General features: G+C 53.2%; 8 protein-coding genes across 8 annotated transcripts; 3 read left to right on the top strand and 5 right to left on the bottom strand.

The window, feature by feature from the left end:
- Positions 1-439: 439 nt before the first annotated feature.
- On the top strand, positions 440-2,579 carry G647_08955 (uncharacterized protein; the record flags this gene model as incomplete). Its single annotated transcript, XM_008733260.1, has 5 exons — positions 440-838; positions 909-1,150; positions 1,238-1,601; positions 1,670-1,928; positions 2,023-2,579. 5 exons carry the CDS (start codon positions 440-442, stop codon positions 2,577-2,579), a joined length of 1,821 nt encoding a protein of 606 aa, XP_008731482.1.
- Positions 2,580-3,259: 680 nt separating this feature from the next.
- Positions 3,260-5,681, bottom strand: G647_08954 (uncharacterized protein; the record flags this gene model as incomplete). The annotated part of the gene is made up of 6 exons (XM_008733259.1): positions 3,260-3,827; positions 3,899-4,051; positions 4,118-4,256; positions 4,303-4,516; positions 4,577-4,643; positions 4,696-5,681. The coding sequence occupies 6 exons, from the start codon at positions 5,679-5,681 to the stop codon at positions 3,260-3,262; spliced, it is 2,127 nt and encodes a 708-aa protein (XP_008731481.1).
- A 2,006-nt stretch (positions 5,682-7,687) lies between these two features.
- G647_08953 (uncharacterized protein) lies at positions 7,688-7,999 on the bottom strand (the record flags this gene model as incomplete). Its single annotated transcript, XM_008733258.1, has 2 exons — positions 7,688-7,890; positions 7,990-7,999. The coding sequence occupies 2 exons, from the start codon at positions 7,997-7,999 to the stop codon at positions 7,688-7,690; spliced, it is 213 nt and encodes a 70-aa protein (XP_008731480.1).
- An 869-nt stretch (positions 8,000-8,868) lies between these two features.
- G647_08952 (uncharacterized protein) lies at positions 8,869-10,140 on the top strand (the record flags this gene model as incomplete). Its single annotated transcript, XM_008733257.1, has 1 exon — positions 8,869-10,140. The coding sequence occupies one exon, from the start codon at positions 8,869-8,871 to the stop codon at positions 10,138-10,140; it is 1,272 nt and encodes a 423-aa protein (XP_008731479.1).
- A 669-nt stretch (positions 10,141-10,809) lies between these two features.
- G647_08951 (uncharacterized protein) lies at positions 10,810-12,559 on the top strand (the record flags this gene model as incomplete). The annotated part of the gene is made up of 3 exons (XM_008733256.1): positions 10,810-11,029; positions 11,082-11,271; positions 11,329-12,559. The coding sequence occupies 3 exons, from the start codon at positions 10,810-10,812 to the stop codon at positions 12,557-12,559; spliced, it is 1,641 nt and encodes a 546-aa protein (XP_008731478.1).
- A 576-nt stretch (positions 12,560-13,135) lies between these two features.
- On the bottom strand, positions 13,136-15,872 carry G647_08950 (uncharacterized protein; the record flags this gene model as incomplete). Its single annotated transcript, XM_008733255.1, has 2 exons — positions 13,136-15,385; positions 15,675-15,872. 2 exons carry the CDS (start codon positions 15,870-15,872, stop codon positions 13,136-13,138), a joined length of 2,448 nt encoding a protein of 815 aa, XP_008731477.1.
- A 543-nt stretch (positions 15,873-16,415) lies between these two features.
- Positions 16,416-17,575, bottom strand: G647_08949 (uncharacterized protein; the record flags this gene model as incomplete). Its single annotated transcript, XM_008733254.1, has 2 exons — positions 16,416-17,462; positions 17,516-17,575. The coding sequence occupies 2 exons, from the start codon at positions 17,573-17,575 to the stop codon at positions 16,416-16,418; spliced, it is 1,107 nt and encodes a 368-aa protein (XP_008731476.1).
- A 751-nt stretch (positions 17,576-18,326) lies between these two features.
- Positions 18,327-19,005, bottom strand: G647_08948 (uncharacterized protein; the record flags this gene model as incomplete). Its single annotated transcript, XM_008733253.1, has 2 exons — positions 18,327-18,702; positions 18,758-19,005. The coding sequence occupies 2 exons, from the start codon at positions 19,003-19,005 to the stop codon at positions 18,327-18,329; spliced, it is 624 nt and encodes a 207-aa protein (XP_008731475.1).
- Positions 19,006-19,472: the final 467 nt, after the last annotated feature.

Genomic DNA, 19,472 nt, shown 5'->3' with positions numbered 1-19,472 from the left:
ACCAAAGTCTGGACGATCGATTTTCGGCGATGAAGAGCCTCAGCTCGAAACCAACTTCAAGATGGCTTCTACCCTACCACTCTCTCCTACTAGGGCAAACAAGCGTTGAGTAACTGCAGTGGTTGGCCGATTTCGCCGAAATCATGTTGCGAGCTGGACCGAGTTGAAACACGCCACTCTCGAGCAAAACACACGATTTTACCGTTTGGCGAGTTCGAGACTCGACTCCGAGGCAGGACTGACGGGCTGATGTCCGCATCGCATTCTTTGGCTCAGCCGTTGGCAAGGCTGTGTGTGAATGTCAAACATGGGACGAGTTTGGGGGAGGGTTTATCTCTAAAGCCGATGCCACTTTCTCAATCGTTGCCAACGTGCTATCTGTATCTTTGTCGTGATACAATCCCACTGTTGTTCAAAAACGCCCGTCAGATATATCGCCATGGCGGGCTCTAGTGAGGTAAACACTCACCGAACATATGCCGCCAAACGCATCGTCGATGGCTTGACCAATGGCGCGACCAATGGTGTTGCCAATGCCGTCGATATCTCAACCGACACAACTCCTGACCCTAGTGCACATGCTGGCGATGCCCAGCATTTAGAAGAAGTGAGCACCGGTTTGAACGATGTACCAGCATACACATCCCGAAAGCTTCGGGTGGTGACAATTGGTGCTGGGTATTCGGGGCTCACTCTGGCCCACAAGTTGCAGCATCAACACAGCGACTTGAGCGATGTGATTGATCACACCATCTATGAAGCGAGGTCCGAACTAGGAGGAACTTGGCTGGTGAATACCTACCCAGGAGTGGTCTGCGATGTCCCTTCACACATCTATGTATGTACGGTTCTCGAACCACCAAAGGAGCTGAAAAGGGTGCATATGGCAAACGGCTAACAAGCAAAAGGCATTTCCGTTCGACCCTAATCCTGGCTGGAGTCGCTTCTTCTCGACTGGCCCAGAAATTTGGGCGTATATGAAGAAAACGGCTCAGAAATGGAATCTGGAGCGTGATATCAAATACAACCATCGTGTCACCGGTGCGTACTGGCAAGAAGATCGCGGCCAGTGGCGGGTCATGGTCGAGCATAACAACACGGTCATCGAAGACTATGCCGACATCCTGATCTCAGCCCAGGGGTTTTTAAAGTAAGCTACCGGCACCCTTGATCCATCCAAAATGGGTTCGCCGTCGCGTGGAAAGTGGAAAGGGCAAGGCTGATCAGTTTCCCCCAGCACCTGGAATTGGCCGTTGATTCCTGGATTGCAAGACTTTCGGGGCAAAAAGGTCCATTCGGCCAGCTGGGACCACGATTACGACTACAGCAACAAGCGCATCGCCGTGATCGGTAATGGTTCCTCTGGGATTCAAATTCTGCCTCAGTTGGCTAAGCTACCAGGGACGAAAGTGACGAGTTTTCAACGGGGCCCAACCTGGGTGGTCAGCACCATGAGCCCTGCATCGCTCCTGGGCAAAGACGACCCGGCGTATAATCCGGAGTACACGGAGGAGGAAAAACGAGCTTTCCTCCAAGACCCTCAGAAGCATCATCAATACCGGAAGAAGATCATTCACAGTATCAACGACGGTTTTAAGATGGTACGTATAGTCATCAACCACAGCCCGGGTACTCGGTACTTAACGACGGACTAATAAACAAACCACAGTTCGTCAAGAATTCGGAACTCAACAAGCAGATTTATGATCTTGCCCGACAAGAAATGGCGGCCAAGTTGGAGAACAATCCCGAACTGTGCGAAAAGCTCATTCCAAAATGGGAGCTAGGGTGTCGAAGAATTACTCCCGGAGAGGGATACCTTGAAGCTTTCTTGCGTGAGAATGTTGGAGTCACTCAAAGTCCCATCACCAAGATTGATGCCGACAGCGTTCACACAACTGATGGTCAGGTTTACAAGGTCGATGTCGGTAAGTTTCCTTTTCAATGTCCGGCAGGATCGCTTGACTCCACGCGCAACCCCCCCGAGTCATCAGCAAGCTAATCAAAGCCACTCCCAAAAAGTGGTTTGCGCCACCGGATTCGATGTCTCGTATCGTCCTCAATACCCTGTTGTTGGCCGTGGCAAAGTGAGTCTTGCAGACAAATGGGCCAAGGAACCCTCATCATACTTATCGCTCGCCTCGCCCGACATGCCCAACTACTTCATGTTCACCGGTCCGAACGCACTGATCGGCCACGGCTCCTTGATGGAAAGTCTGGGGTGGAGTGCCGAGTACATGATCAAATGGATGAGGAAGATTGCGTCGGAAGACATCAATGCGGTCGTCCCCAAGCAGAGCGTCGTGGATGATTTCATCGTCTACTCCGACCAGATCCACCAGATACTGACCTGGACCGGGGCGTGTCGGAGCTGGTACAAGAACAACACGATCGACGGGCGAGTGACGGCGACGTTTGCGGGAAGTGCCTTGCTTTTCAAGCGGCTCATTCAAGATCTGCGCCCGGAAGATTTCGACATTGAGCCGAGAACCAAGAACCGATTTCGATTTCTGGGCAACGGATTCCTGCAGTATGAGTTGCAGAAGGCGAATGACCTGGCTTGGTATGTGGAAAAATGAAAGGGATAACTTCTCTGCTGAGAAACCGTGACACGATGAGAACGGAACATGCGCGCGCGCAAAGAGGCCCAGTCAATCAGGATGGAATGTCGCCTCGTGGGCAACACGTGGTATCAGATGTTTCCGTAGCCATGTTCTCGGCTTCGCGATATTCACTGATGAAGTGAACATCTTGAATTTATAGCTATTGGAACTGGGATGAGGCTTCATGGCCAACAGATATACCTCTCTGCGGCGGCAGGCACTGCCTCTCTCACACTCAAATACACTACATCTCAAAGGATGTCTGCCGCTGAGTTGTGTGTATTGTCTGTCCTCTCTATGAACTGTCGAAAGCTACAGGCAAAACAAAAGGAAAGGAGCGGCAGCCTTGCGCTAAAGCTCCACCGATCAGAACGCTAGATTGTTTCCGTACACATGTACTCCGTACAGGGAAACGGCAGCCTTGCCAACCCACAGCTTCATCAGCCCTATTACACTATATACCTATTTGAATGTGCCACAAAACGTACCTTTGACCTAGAACTCTGGCTCTACTGGTAAGGCTCTGTTCAGGGGTTACAGTGGGATGCTGTATCGCTTTCACCTGATCTAGGTTGGTCCTAAGGGTAGAGCACAAGTAAGCCTGGGGCGTGGGAACGAAGTCTCTTCAATGGATTAGCCAAGACATAATGATCTACTCAGGAGAGCGATGTTTTTTCCGCCGCTGATGGTGGATCGCCAGTCCATTGCATGGTATTTCCGCTTCCGCCCAGGTAGGCTAAACTCGCCGTGTTCGAATCATACCATTCGAGATTGTCAAGAGGCATAAAAGGATCCAAAAAGTTCTCCGATGTAAACATGCCGGACATGAACTGCTGCCGAGCGCCAAATTCTGGCTGGACATCGGCCGTCGAGTTTGCATTCTGGTCGAACATGGGTAGAGATATCGTCGGCTGATTATCGTGAGGAACCTCGGGGGTGCTGTCCATCAGGTCATCCTGCAGAATCATATTTTCCGGGCGAGGCTGGTTGTTCCACAGCTCCCTGTTGTCGGATGCCTCAGATGAACCGTCTTCAAGCCCCAGCCTGGGCAACAAATTACTGAACAGACGGTACATCCAATCCACAAAAGGCCAATAGTCACGAAATTCGCCCAGTCCTAAGAGACAGAGCTCGGCTCTGTGTTGCAACACTCGCCTTCGTGCCCCTAGACTCTGTTCCATAGAAATAACGTGGATTGTAAAAGAGGCGAAAATAACTGCTATCCTAGAACGATCAAATGTCAGCGGGTGCAAAGAGATGCACAGAAGCACTGCACACAGCGTCTTTCAACATACAAATGTACTTGTGTACGCGGTAGGAGACCTTCGGTGACTAGCTCCTCGACGACTCGTGTCACAGCGTTCGCAGATGCTGGGGCCATGGAGATGGAATCGGCTTTAGGTTTCGAGTCCAAGAAGATTTTTCGGTGCAGTATAATCCTGCAAAAACTGGCACATTCGTTAGTGAGAGGGTTAGGGGTTTCATAGAGGTATGATGCAGCGGATCCCACATACTGCAGGCCCAACGTGAGCATGGATGCAAACAACTTCAATTGTGGACTGCGCTCTCCCTCGTGGTACCGGAACTGCTCCGGTAGCTGCTTTTCCCACCCGGAAAGGTCGTTGTCGATCGTTTTCCAAGAGTCGGCCAGGTCTTTATTCTTTTGCCCGTCGCGGACGGCTCGAACTGCTCGACCAACTATTGAGATCAGCCCAATTCGCTTTTGGCAAGAGAGTTGAACGCATACTCAGAGCGGCCAATTTCGTCATTTCAATGCAGTGACCCGCTCCGAGTGGCGGCTTCTCGTCTTCTCCGTGTTCGAAATCAGTCTCGCGCAACGGTTCAACATCGCAATCGTCGTCGTCGATCATCATTGGACGGCCGACTGATGCAGCGTCGAAATGATCCCGGACCTGTGTACGTCAACGACTGAGGTGTCATGAACGCAGTGGCGGTGCTTGGCTTGTGCCTACATATAAGGTCCACCAGATCCGTTTCCAGAGTTTTCGATCTTTGATGGACAGCTGAGAGTGTTTTGTTCTGTTCAGGATTTAGTTTTGAATTCATCGTCAAACTGTGGATGTGCTCATACGATCGATGCATGCCCATCACTTGCGCCAGATGTATGGATGCCGCCAGCCAGTGACTAAAGTCTTTGTTGTCCGTAGGACTGCCCCACCAGAAACACATCAAGAACAGAACTTGAACAATGGTGACACGATTCTGTTCCTGGTCGGCGTCGTAAAGAGCCTTGGTCCGCTTGTATAGAGCAGCTTGAGCAGATCGGCGACTTGGCCAATATTTCAAGATGACACTCTCGTCACAGCAGGTTGTGCCGGCAAATAACAGTGCTTGGAGGAGAATTATGGGTGCCTGACCTGAGTTGAAGACACAAAGGAATTGTTGTTTGTCGATGATCGGCTGTAGAGGATGAAGCCATGAAAAGTATGCGTCAAGAAGTCCCCTCTGGATGCCCAGAGGCGGCAGAGAAAATGCCCCTTTATGCTGGAGTAAATGGATTTCTTCTTGCTTTAGGCCAGCATCGTCCTCCGGCACATCTCGAGGCTGATCATCTAGTGTCTGAGGCACCTTATAGTGGATGTTCCTGTCCACCGATTGTGCGCTAAAAGACTGTGGACTTACAGAACATCTGGACTTGCTGTTCCGAGCCTCTCGAAGGCTATAAAACCAAATGGACTCGTCCCCGAAATAAACGACCTTGTTGGTCACTTTGGTACGGGGTTCAACTTGATCGTTGTCTCGTATGTCCGTCAGCCGGACCAGAAGCATCTCTGAGCCTTCGTGGGCCAGGTTCCTGCTGGCGGAGGGCGCGTGAGCCGAGTCCACTCTTGGCAGCCTGGAAGCATCGTTCTGCGGACTGGAGTCCGTTTGCTGATCTGTTGGTCGTGTGGGCGACAGTTCCGGAATCGCGGAAGACTGTCGTGGGTTTGTTTTGCGCGTCTCCGCCTGACGGGCTTTGAGCGATCTGGAAGAACCACTGAAATACCCGAGTCTTAGCACTTGCGCATTGCATTTTCTGATGATGGGGGCTGGGCAAGAAATGTCCCTACTTTGCATTTGTGGGCTTTTCGAGCTCGCACTCCTCGTTGGCATCTAAGCAAGCTTGACACCGACGCTGGCGGGTTCGGCCAGCGGGCTTGTCATTCGGGTCGGCGTCCTCTGGGGTCTTGCATCGAATGTGGCGAGTATTGCAATACCTGCAGGCCATCTTACGCTTCTGTCGACGGTACGTACGACTTGAGGTCTGCTCCATCATTGCGGAAATGAGGACTTCAAGTCGATTGACGTTTGGTTTGCGAGGTTGACTGAGTTCTCTGAACTGTGCGACGCGATCAAGCCGAAGCCGAAGCCGCAACCGTCATCGAAGGCAAGAGCAAAGGTAGCCAAATCAAGGTCTACGGTGTCGACTGCCTTATTAATACTGTATCTGGGCGAGCTGGGGTCCCATGGCCTCTGGCCTCTGGAGCGCCTGGGGAACAGAGCTTGGCAGGCACTGCTAGAGGCGCATTAGGCTGCCGAGGTGCCTCGTGCATAGTCCCGACTCTATTCGTGGATCTACAAGCTACAGATTTGGGGACGCGGTTCTCTGACTGGCCCCCGCAATTTCAGGCCTGGTGGGCATCATTCTCTTCATTAGGCATGTGTGAGACCCTGGCACCCCGGGCATCGCCTTTTACTGCACTGATCACCCCGCAAGGAATCGTCAATAAGTCTTGATTGTTGTGGTTGGAGTTGACCAACAGAATTCCAACCGAGCGTCATTCGTGTTAGATTTATCTGCGGCTGAAAGGATCGATGGCTCTGTTGAGATAGATACTAGGTACTAGGTACTAGGTATATTGGAATGCTTTGCAGGATTGCCCGGTCTTGAGAATCTATAAGAGATCGCACAGTCCGTCATTCATTCCCATCTGACAAGGGCTCGGACTCTCGTAACAACTTCGCATCCATCGGGCGAACGCAGTTGGCTTCCTCAAGCCAAAGCAAAGAGGTGCAGGGCGTCCAGACCTTGGTAACTGTCGACCAGAACAAGCCTGAAGTTAAGGGTAGGGCAAACCCAGATTGGTCACCCAGTTCAACATATTTGATGACCCCCGGTATGCTCCGTATTTGCCCATTGGACAATGCTCGACGATTTCGGCGAAATCGGTCCAGATCACCAATTTCGGCGAAAGTCATCACCATCACTGTCTGAGTATTTCGCATTGGTCACTTACCTAGGATGTAGCTGTCTGCACCATACCATTACACGTTGACTTCTGCCGAGCGCTCGCAGGTGGCAAAGACCAGTTGTCTCTTGTTATTGTCCCAATCTTTCCAGATTTCACGTGCTGCCGACGAGCCTGGAGCATATTATCATTGGTATTCCTCAAACGCCCTGACGAGCCTGAGTCACGGGCGCGACGACCTCAGTTCAAACCCCGGTCGGGATGAGCCGAAGTTGAGCCGGTGTGAGCACAGGGCGGCGTCACCCTAGTCCCGGAGCGGGGTGACTCGCCCTGCAGATTTCCTGCTTGTTGGCGCATCGCTTCAATTCAGCAACTACTCAACGACGAGACAGACCCATGACCACGACGGTGCAATGTACAAAGTATCTGTCCCAGCTGACGCGGGGGTGTGATGCGCGCTCCGCCATAGCGACTCTTTGAAGCAAATGTGGTTTCCAGATCCCGGCGAGGTAGTCGTCTTCGGGGGATTGAGAATCCTGTATACCATGCGCGCGATACCGGTCAGAGCTGGAAGTTTGTCAGTCGCATTGGTAAGTGCCTTTTGCAAATAATCTTCTCGGATTTGGAACCACAGATCAGCCGCTCTCCGAGGATCTTTTGCCAAACGTACAATGATGCCTTTCGTCGGGATTCCATATGCATCGAGACCGCCATCATCGCCGCTACCACCGCCGTGGTAGACTTCAGACGCAGCTAAGCAGAAGCACTGCCAACGCACTTGGTCTTTGCCAAAACGTAAGAGTCGCTTCGAGAACAGCCATTCTTGAAATGCCCAGGATCGACTTGCAAGCGGTTTGAGATCTGTCTCATCAGCCCACTCAGGGGTAGAGATGATCAATTCACCAGCTTGAAAACACTTCCATGTCGCCGTGAGTCTACAGGGCCATACCGAGAGTGGATTTCTTCCGTGGAGCAGGCCGCCTTCCGAGTTGCGAGACGTGGTTGCTGCGATAGTAATATGGGAGTTGACGTAGACATCTCCGATCGTGGAAGCCTCCTGTATCCAGTCTGCATCGTCGACCCAAGCTTGAATAATGCTAAAGCATATTTTGGCACCATGAGTAGACAGAAAGGTAAAGCATCAAAAACTATTCAATTTGTGAAGCTGGAGAATCCTTCGAATATGGGGGACTCACCACAGGGCATCAATCCACAGAAAATGAAGGTCGAGCTGTGTGGTCACAAAAATTTCGTCTCGGAAAGTTCTGGGAAGATCGCTTAGAGGAATACCCTGCTGGAACTGGGACAGCTATAGTCATGTCTCAGTGTCCGGATCCGAAATCTTGTAATTCCCACCCAGCCATCTTACATGTATCCCACCATTTTCGACGGATTCGAGGATTGCGAGCAGCCACCCAAAGCGGGAGAGCCTCGACGCCACGAATGTTGACTTCAATCTAAGGAGAACATGTCGGAGATGAGTCTTCAAGTTCTTCTTCCAAATGGAGGATATCTTTGGGAGGTATCCGACTAAGCATCAAGCTGAACAAGTGACAGCCTGCTTTCATGATGAGGCCGATATTGAGCCTCTGGCCAGATAGTGTCCTCATCAAATAGACCTGCACAAATGTTACACAACTTATCGAACTCAGGTGTGGCACCGGACGAGTCTTCATCAGACATATTCCCGGCGTCCATTTTCAGCAGCTGGTGAACAATGCTTAGGAGAGGTTGAAGCCTGCACTGTCACTGTTTGCACCATAGCGGCTTAGGTTCTCGAATTAACGGGCCAATCATTTATTATGGCGTACAGCTCTCCCTCCAATCCAAAAGCATAGTAATCACTCCATGCGTGATAGCAGGTGCAGGGCGTGCAGGCTGGACTCAACTTGGGTGAAATGGTGGGGGAGGTGCTCGAGATGACGCCGGGAGTCAGGCACGCGCTGCCAAGCCGGCTATCGGCGGAAATAAATCCCGTGCTCCGCATTCCGTCAAGAAATTTCGACGAGAATGCGCGAGTGAGCGATCGTTCCGATCACATTCAGTGGGAGCTTCAGGCCGTGGAAAGTCCAACCATGTCAGTGCAGGAGAAAAACAGGCATCATGCGGCCCCAAAAACAGACAAGAGTGCCGACACCTTGAGCACGACAAAGAAGCGCAAGCACGACGCCGATGATAGAGGATCCTCGAAGAAGAAAAAGAGGTCCAGGACAGAAGACGGGGTGAAGCCTTCAGCCACCGGATCCCACCAGTCACAAGAGAGCATAGAGAAGAAGAAGAACAAGAAGAATAAGAAGCCAAAAGACAGCGGCGAAATAGCAACGCCTGGTGCACAAACGCAATCTTCACGGGACATCGAACTACCCGATGCGCCTGCGCGGGAGGAAGAACCAGATCAACCAGCAGATGCGCAGTCACTGAAAAGCGTTGCAGATGGCGCAGAAGAAAGCTTGAATGAGGAAGATGTCCTGAGGCTGCTTGAATCCGGAGACCCCAGCTCATTCTACTCGACACGATCATCGCTCTACCTCCCCATACCTGCAGTTTCCCTCGAGTCCAGCACCTCCTCGCTACTCGCAACACACCTGGCACCTTTAATACTCACATATTTCCCGCCTGCGCAAGGCATCGTCCTTGGCTTCTCCGCCCCCGTCCTCTCCGCAAAACCTAACTCGGGCCTCAATCTACCTCTCCTACCACCACGAAGCGGTGACGTTGAGGCGCTCACCGAAATCCTCGCAGGAACAGCGGACGAGTTTGGCGTCTGTTGGGCATGGCTCACGGTGACATTCTTGGTTTTCCGACCCCAGAAAGGGGACGAGCTCTACGGTTGGACCAATGTTACCTCAGAAGGATTCGTGGGGCTGGTGAGTTACAACTACTTTCAGACAGCTGTGGGAAAGACACGAATACCGGAGGGTTGGAAGTGGAACGGCCCGACTAGAGAAGAGGCACAAGGCCGCAAGAAAGGCAGAAAGGGCCGATTACGTGACGAAGATGGTGGAGACGGTCCACAGGAGCAGGATACGCAGGAAACAGAGGCAACGTTTGTGGAAGAGTCAACCTCTCAGATACCCCTCGGTGAAGACGGCGGATACTTTGCAGACGCGGACGGGGCCAAGATCAAGTCGACGCTGAAATTCCGGGTCGTGGATACTGAAGCCGTTCCAGCACATGACAGAAATAAGTGGTCTTTGCAAATCCATGGCACTCTGCTAGATGCGGAAGCCGAAGAGAACGTCGTGCAGGAAGAGCGGGCAAAATTCGAACGTGCACAGGAGCGAAGCCGATCGAAATCCCCGGGCCTGAGTGATGTGGTGATGAGCGGAGCGTTGGGCGGTCGATAAGTCGCGAAGGAAGTGTTGCGTCAAGATTATCCGGGCCGGCGCCGCCGAGGCATAGACTTGCATATTAGGGACGAGTACTTCCCATGATACTCGTACGAGTACTCCGTACTGGGGACTCGTAATGAACACCCACCGACAACCCCAATATGGATCTGATCAGGCTATTTTTGTACTCGTACCTCGTATCAAGAAGGCAAGCATGGCGTGTTAACAATCACCGTCGGCTGATTGGAGGATTTTGAGCGGCAGTACCCGCCCTGGGCATGCAACGACAAACGATGACGCAAGACACTTCTCATCCCAATGGAGTCTCTCCGCAGAGGGGGAGTGCGAAGGAGGACCAGTGCCACCAGTGCTCACCTCTGCCCTTGCACGCATCATACATCGAACTCCTACTCGTCTTCTCAGTGCTTGTCTTATCACCGTGGCTGTGGTGGTTTTCGGCTGCAACCAGTTTGGTCTCCTGGCTGAAACGGCTCTCTCTTGTCGCCGTCAGATTTCATGTTTACGCGGTCCTCCACCCGCTTCTTGGCCGGATCTTTCACTTCTACTTCGTGTAAACCACGTTTTTCGAGCCGATTTATTCCTCCAAGCACTGTAGTCCGTCTCGACGTATCAACTCTGTTTAGTAACCACGGCGCCAGAGCCTTCTCCGCACAGACCATCAAGATGGCTCAAGAGTTCAAGCTGAAGGGTGTCGACAAGCTCGATCTGAAAGACCTGGACAAGGCCGAATACGAAGTCGAGGGGATAGAAGGCGGGAAGGTCCTCCTGTGCAATGTCAATGGCCAGGTGCACGCACTCAATGCCAATTGCACGCACTTTGGCGCACCTTTGAAGAACGGCGTCCTCACGCCAGAGGGTAGACTGACCTGTCCATGGCACGGAGGTAAGCACCGAAACGAGGTCAAGAAGACACGAAGCGCTGATAAGCGACACAGCTTGTTTCAATGTCAAGAGCGGCGATGTCGAAGACGCCCCTGCACCTCTAGCGCTGAACAAATTCGACGTGGTTGAGAAGGAGGGCGGTGTCTACATCAAGGGCAAAGAGGCAGACATCAAGGGCGGAAAGAAAACGGTCAACATCAAAACCACACCCTCTTCCCAGGACAAGCTGATTATTGTCGGAGGGTGAGCCACACTATCATTTGATCTGAGATATGAGCAACCGGCTGACGCAGCTCCCAGCGGCTCCGGCACATTTGGAGCCCTCCTCAAACTCCGAGAACTCGGCTACCAAGGTCACATCACGGTCATCACCCACGAAGGCCTACCCATCGACCGCACGAAGCTCTCCAAGGCCCTCATCACTGACCCAACAAAGCTTTACCTGCAGCCCGAGGAGTGGTACAAGGAAGGCTCAATAGACTTCGTCTCGGACACGGTGACCTCGGTGGATTTCGACGGCAAGACAGTCAGTACAAAGTTGGACAAGTCGTACCCATACACAAAGCTCATTTTAGCCACGGGCGGCACACCGCGTCAACTACCCCTCCCTGGATTCAAGAACAATGAACTGGGCAATATATTCCTGCTCCGGAAAGTCAGTGACGTACAGAATATCATGAATGCGGTGGGAGACAAGGGTAAGAAGATCGTCATCATTGGCTCATCCTTTATTGGTATGGAAGTTGGGAATGCCCTTGCCAAGGAGAACGACGTGAGCATTGTGGGTATGGAATCCGCTCCGCTTGAACGAGTAATGGGCACGGAAGTGGGAAAGATTTTCCAGCGGATGTTGGAGAAGAACGGAGCCAAGTTCTACATGAATTCTGGCGTCGAAGCTGCTCTGCCGGCATCGAAAGTCGCGAACGCTGTCGGCTTGAGTTCCGTAGGGGCTGTAAAGCTGAAGGACGGCCCCACACTCGAGGCTGACCTGGTTATCTTGGGTATCGGCGTCGGCCCAGAGACATCGTACTTGAAGGGGAATCACAAAGTGAACCTCAAGAAGGACGGCAGCATAGCCGTGGACGAAAACTTTGCCGTCAAGGGGTTGCAGGACGTCTGGGCACTTGGCGATATCGCAACCTATCCCTACCACGGTCCCGGAGGAAATGGCACCCCGATACGCATCGAGCATTGGAATGTCGCGCAGAACATGGGTCGCACTGTCGGCCAACTGATCGCGCAGCCGGGCAGTAAACCTAAGCCCTTCACCCCTATCTTCTGGTCTGCACTGGGATCACAGTTGAGATATTGTGGCGCCACGCCGAATGGATGGGATGAGCTGCTGCTCAAGGGTGAACCCGACAACAACAAATTCGCCGCATTCTACTGCAAAGGCGATACAGTGGTTGCAATGGCCAGTATGATGATGGATCCCATCATGACCAAGACTGCGGAGTTGATGAGGAGGGGCAAGATGTTAAGCAAGAGTCAGATCCACAGCGAACAGGACGTCCTGCAGGCCAACCTGTAATGGAGGGGCGACGCTGGGGATTCAAAGCTGTCAATATCTGTAGGAATGATTGTAGATGTCGGCAGGATAACGTCCGGCAGTCGCAAGACCCTGAAGGGTTCGTTCTCGACTCATATGCTGTTGCCCCGGTACGGCAAGCTGATGCGGTATGGGAAGACGCCTCGTCCCAGAGAGCTCTGATCGAGATATTGTGCTACGAGACGCGTCTGTAGTCGTTCGATCAAGCATGGTTTCCACAGCACACTGCGACGACTGGATCGTGATACAGGCGGTTGACCCTTTCCTTTCATCCACGCTAAGATTGCAGGGCAGGGAGGCATGGGTTGTAAAGAGGCGTACGAGGCAACCTCGTACCCAGCCACGTGCCAGCGTATATGGCCTTCAACTATTCAATTCGATGCCGTGATCTCCGCTGCTATGTACCTATGCGCGTTCAGCCAACTCAAGGGGTATCATCTCGTGCTAATGCACCCAAAACAATCCCGTCAACCACCAGTATGTACACCTATGCTGTCGTCAAGCTTTATGATCAAAGAACTGCTACCAGTTCCTGGAAGGGCGGAGAGTTCCCCTGGATTACTCTGCTAAGCTCTCCTTGAGCCCCGCTTCGTTCACCAATGTTACCTGCACCGCCTTAATCTTCTGGGGTGCTCTCAGTCCAGGTATGGGCCCCTTCTGGTTGATGCCTGGTAGTCTTCCACTCGGAAGCGATAACGACGACGGGCCTCGTGGTTGTGACTCAGTGGAGGAAGATGTCGATATTGAAGCCGCAGAGGAGCGCAAGTCTGCACTCGACTTTACAGGCGCGATGCCCCACTTGCCTCGGACCCAACCACCAACGAGTCCAGTAAACCCGCTTGACGTCGACGACCGTTGATTTTCGTGCTGTGAAGGTGGAAGACCAGCAAGGCCGCTCAAAGCGGCAACACTCGAGCTTACACTCCGCGGTGGCAGTGAAAGTTCGGCCGAAGGCACAGTCAAGGAGTTTGAGCTGAAAGATCTCACCGAGCTCGAAGCTGTATATTCTGTCACAGTGGCAAGTGGTTGAGCTGACGGCAATCTGCGAGCCGCAGAAGGCGGGAGGGCAAAATAGGCTTTGTTGCCTTTGAGAAGGCTGGACGATTGTGACGTTGAAGAGCTCGGTCGTTTGGCGATGTGTATGTCCATGCCGGAGATAGAGACAAGAGAGTCATTAGAAGCTGTGCGTCGGAGACTTGGTCCGGTGATGCGCCCGGGCCCGTCGTATGAGGCCAAGGAAGCAGGTAGATCATCCGCGAATGCTTGCTCGAGAGCGTCCGCTTGTTCCTTAGGATCTTGCTCGACAATAATATTCGGGGGCTCTGGGTCTGTCGTAGTTGGTGGTTGCTCGTCCGAGGTGCCAGGGTCTGGCGGTTCAGGATGGATGTGACTCTCTATCTTATCGTGCGCAACGAGTATCTGTGAAGGTTTCGGGGTCAGTTCCTGAGAGCCTGGCTCCTGGCCTGTTTCTCGGCTCCGTGTGTCGGCCTCGGACTTGGCCTCAGGCTGTGAGATGTCATGCTCGACAGCTTCGTGGTCGGGCGCAACCCGGGCTTCCTCCGCTGTCGAATAATCCAACTTGCCGAAGCCAGGTGTGTCATCAAACTTCAGCGGTGAGGTCGCGAAGCCCGCAGACTCTGGGCTTGTGGGTCTAGACGACTCCTCGCCTGCTTCGAGCCGGTCGAAGATAGAGTTTGGTTGCTCATAGTACGACCTCGGAGAGCTAGGAAAACTGGACGCCATGGATGATGCTGTTGCGGTCGACTGCACCGACCATCGATTTCGCAATGGCTGCGGCTGGTGAAGGCTTGTGGGTAGAATCGGGCTTGAGACGAAACGATGGGGTCCGACGAGTGGTGTTGAAGGCGCAGACGACTCCGGGGTAGACGGAAGCATGCTGGGTCCGATGACCGCGCGTTTTCGAGAGCTTCTTCGTATAGTCGGTGCCCGCTCTCTCTTGCCGAGTTTCGCATGGTAGTGATGATGGACATGAACTGACTGCTGCACCTTTGGAGACGGTTCTGCCCAATCAATCTGTTCACTCAAAGGAACTGACCTGGAAAGGTCCTGGATGTCGCCACTTTCCACAGGTTGATGCTGCAGAATCTGCTCCCTGAGGTTCTGTACCTCTTCGTTTGAAGCTTGAAGCAGTTCGCGCAGCTCGACAATTCCAGCTTGTAAGTTCGCATTGTCTTGAAGGATGTCGCGTACAAAATGGCTGACAACATTGGTGCCGCTCTCTTTTGCGTTGAGACCTCGTAGCGCAGCGGCACCTTTGAGTCGGCCCTCGGCACCGCCTAGTTCTCTCTCAAGCACGCGCTCTCTCTGCAGTCTGGCGATGATCTCCTCATATCGTTCTTTGTCCTTTTTGGCGTCCCATTCGATTCTTTGGAGTTCACTTTCGAGCTGCCGGACTCTCGTCTCGCTTTCCTTCCACCGCCTGATTGTGCTTTTGGATTCCTCCTTCGCATCGTCTGACTGCCGGGATAGTGTTATTCGTTCCTTCTCCAATTCCAGTATCTGGAGTTCCAGCTCTTCTGTCCGTCGATTGAGACCGTTCAGCCGTCTGCATTCCACCTCGCAGTCGCGGAGCAATGCCTCCAGGCTCCTGACATGGCTATCGCTGTCCTGGAGCGAAGTATTGGCGACTTCAAGCTGATTCAAGAGTTGTCGATTTTCCTCCACTATCTTCTCATTTGCCGTTTGCAGATGTGTTCTCTCTCTTTCGAGGTCGTTGATATAGGCTGTGAAACGTTGGTGTTCTTGTTGCGATTCACTGACATAGGATTCATGGCGAGTCAGGAGGGCCTGGAGAGCGAACGTTAGCCCGCTACTTGTCTGCATAGTGTCCACTGTGCTATGACGATGTGCTAAGGGCAAGGTAGTCTCCATCTTGTCGTGTTGATTCAGGGCGCCAGTGGGGGTAGCTCATGAGCGGGAGGCAAGAAGAATGCAGACTGTATTTCGTGACTCTTGAATGTTCCTTCCCAGAAGTCACTGCATCGTCGCGGCATTGTATCGCGCCCAAGAGCAATCACAGGCAAACAGCAAAACACAACATCTTCCGACACGCCGACTCATGTGATGGTGCACGTACCTGACCAAGTCTGGCGGCCGTCTCAAGATCCCTTTCTATGCCACCAAGTATAGTGCTGTTGTTCTCGAGGTAGGCGCAATCTAGCCGTCCACAGCAACATTGCAATTTCCCGTCACTACTCGAGGGCCGCGGGTCATTGGCTGGGGTCATGATCGGGGTGTTGTCGTGGTCCGGAATGCGGCCAGTGCGCGTGTCCATGCTTGTGTTTGGCCGCGCGGGAGGGTCATTGTTATCGCAGAAGGATTGAAATCTAAGTGCGGTCGTGTTAATAGGTAAGGACATATCGAGAACATGGCGGAAGATATCGACAGCCAGTCAGACGAAGGTCGGGACAGTGGTTGGTAAGTGAAGTGCGATAACCAGGTTGCGAGCAGGAGAGTCGCGTTCAATGGTGGAGAAGATCGGCCAAGGTCAATCCAACGTCGCACTCAGTTCGCCGGCAATGCGATCAGTCAATGATTGGCCCAACCTCGTTCTTCACCAGGCCCCCAGATCGGTCACTGACGTCCTGCCGCCTTCGTGACACCAAACACTTGGTTCATCGCCCGCAAGTAGATTCTCAGAGGAGGAAGACCGTCGAAACCACACCTGAAGGCTCGAGTCAAGGTGGGGCAGAGGACAGCACCAACGGGATGCGCGCAACTCGGACGAGGGTCACAGCAGGAGTAAGAATAGACGGTGACAGCGCAACTAGCTGGGTTTCTTGAGAGATGGCTTCAGTAAAATTCTGTGTTTGTTGTGCTATTGCAAGACCGACTGGCCGCGTTCCTGCATGATCGCCGCTCCCCTCCTGCGGTCCAAGACTCGTTGCACAGCCGCTCTTACTTCAGGGTGTCTCCTCAAGGCACTTGTCACCAAGGATTCCTTCATCCCAGACCTCAAAACCTCCGCCTTTTCGCCCTCTCCCCGGAACGGACTCATGGCTAAGTGAAGCAACCCTCCTGTCTCTGCGTCCAGCCGGCTGGCTGCCTGAGCAAGGTGTGCAATCTGCTGTTGTGTTTGCCTATCACGCATGGCCGGGTCTCTTGCTTTGGGTGGTGCAAGCTGGGAGATGAATATGTTCATGGACATGGACATCCGCCTGGCCAAGCCCAATACCTGAAAGGGTAGTAGGTGAGGCGGCAGCAGGTCTGGCAGCAGCTTCTGGGCTGTCGAGGCCCAGAGCAATGCAAGTTTCGGGGGCTCCCAGACGTGTGTGAGGAAGTATAGCTCGAGGAACGCCATACAGGCGACTGCAAAATACCGCCAGAACTGCCCCCATTTCGGCAGCCAGATGTAGTTCAACAGCACAAGAACCCCTGCATTGGACAGGTACTCGGGAACCTTTGAGCGCAGGCCAGCATAGACATAATCTTTGATGCTCTTCAGTCCTGGATGCTGTACCTGCACAATGACCGGCCCGAATCGGTCATATGCGAACCGCTTTGCAGGGTCCAATATGGTATCGTGCGCCAGCTTGTAGCGAACAAACACTGCGTCGGCGCCAGGGAACGGCTGCCCATTCTCGTGTAATTTGTCAGGGTGGTATTTCGCTGCGAGTCTCCTGAAACGGCTTTTGACCTCCTTCTCGCCTGACCATGGCGTCACGCCGAGCAGTGTGTAAAAATCGCCAGCCAACGTGATATCATACAGCGCCTGAGCGAGGGTATAGACGAGGTACAGTGACAGGACGAAGACTCGAATCCGTCGATGGTGATATGCAAAGAGCGGCTCTCCCGGTTGCGGATGTCGCTGCCCGGCAGGAATGGTCACCCGATAGTAGACGGTTTGCAAGATGTTAGTGGCGTACTGTGACATTGTTAATATGTGTGGCCCTCGCAGGGAGGATTGGACTAACTCACGGCAGGCAAGAATGTCCATCCCGCGAGGGAGAACGCTTGCGATATCGCACTGTCAGCCATATCGACAGGTGAATTGAAGAGTCTATCTTGACGTGGCCTCCATCTCAGTGTACAGGCAACTTCGTGTCTGGGCCAGAAATACTCCGTACAGATATGTTGTTAATTCGGGAGAGTCCCATGGATGCGCACTGGCCAGCAAGGCTACGACTAATTACACGAGGCTGGAGTTGGAGAATGCAATCCGGCGAAAAGTAACACCGACACAGCGCGCTGCACAGGTGGGTGCGCAGTTCCAAGATAACGCGCCGCCGAGGAAAAGTCGGATATCACCGTCGGCTACCGGCAGCGTGGAGAAGGTCCACTCAGCTGCCGGATCCATCCCTGCGGAAGACAAGGAACAATGATCCGGGTGATACGACAGGCCGGAGAAGGGCCCAAGATCAGGGGTGGTTGAAAGTTTATCTCCGACGGTCTGAAGACGTCAGGTACATAGCAACATGCATCATCATGACTCTCTGCACTTCTACTCCCTTTCCCCAATAAACCCACTAAGGACATGATTCCACACAGTTGCTCCCCTTCGCAAGTAAGCCGGACTCCATGCTCTGGCTCGACACGTGTATCGGCTTCTTCGAGCCACAGCCAGCAGCGTAACATCATAGGCACGGGTGTCAGATCTCCTTGAGTCAATTGGTACTACAGCCTCAGGCTGCAAGCATGTCTCCTGACTTTTTGGACACGGCAGCGACGTTAGGCCAGCTGAGACGCCATGCAATGCGAACCTGTCTATCGACTGGCCCCTGTGGCACGGTCAAAACGACATCTTCGAGGTGGGCTGCGTCTCCACATCATCTCCAGCATGGTCGCTCTGGGTATCCTCTTGGACGGATGACTGGTCTGCCGAACTTGTACCATCGTCAACATGATGGTCGGGCTTGGAGTTGACCTCACGTCGAACCTGCCAGGTGATGTTGTGAGGCTCAAGCCTGATCAGGTGGAATGGGTCCGTCACAGTGGGACTGGTGTACCACTGCTCCAACTTGCTCCCTCCAGATGATCTGGTCCTTGCGATTGTTGTCCGCGCCGCTGAAACCCTCGGTTCCTGTCCGTTTTGGTGAGGTCCATCGCCAAGTGCTAAGATTGGATGGCCGGGCATGTCGCCAGCTGGGGCCGGCGGGATGGTCAAGCTTTGTTCACTGTCAGTCCCCAGCACACCACCCGGCAACAGCATTGCCTACTTACAGGTGTGGGGGAAAGTTGGAGACCACATCCTCCTGTGCAGGCGGAGTCACTCCTTCACCAGTCATACCCATGCCAGTGTCGAACGGCTTGGTCAGGACAGGAAAGTGGTGTACCTCGGTCTCAGGCGTCGTCTGGGTAGGCGTGACATATCTTTCTCTCTCGACGGTGTCGACACTATAGACATCCAGAGGCCAAGCAAGAGTATGATGGAGCGGGAATGCATGATGGGCAATGGTAGGCGCAGTCATTGCGGCGACGGTTGAAGAAGAGTGTGGCACAGTCTCCAAGTCTGATGGAAGGTTGGTCGGGTCTGGACTCGAACGAACGGCCTGGCCCATGGCTGTCTAAGAAGTAAAGCAAGAAGAGTCTGGCACAGTAGGGTCGTTGAACCAAAGCAAAGCCACGCAGTTCTCGAAGGATGATGATGAACTTGCTCCATGATGCTCGAGGGGACCGCCGCTTAATATACACAGATCCTGAGACGGAGAGCAGCCGGACATCCAATGTCCCTGTCCGTCCGGAACGAATTGAGCACGACTCCATGGGACAAGGACTGCTTGGCCTGTACAGTTATTGACTGAGGGCTCGGCGACAGGCTGGCTCGGCTGGTCAGCCATTCTGTGGATCTGCAAGGTCGAGCATCGTCTGTACTTCGTACTGGTGTCAAGTGTGGGACCGAGGACAGCCGAGGATAGGCTGGCACACTAGTGCTTTG

The sequence above is a fragment of the Cladophialophora carrionii genome (genome assembly GCF_000365165.1).
Source record: "Cladophialophora carrionii CBS 160.54 unplaced genomic scaffold supercont1.8, whole genome shotgun sequence".
In the NCBI taxonomy this organism is placed as follows: domain Eukaryota; kingdom Fungi; phylum Ascomycota; class Eurotiomycetes; order Chaetothyriales; family Herpotrichiellaceae; genus Cladophialophora; species Cladophialophora carrionii.
Note: the sequence above shows the minus strand (reverse complement) of the source record. Positions and strands in the feature narration are given on the sequence as shown.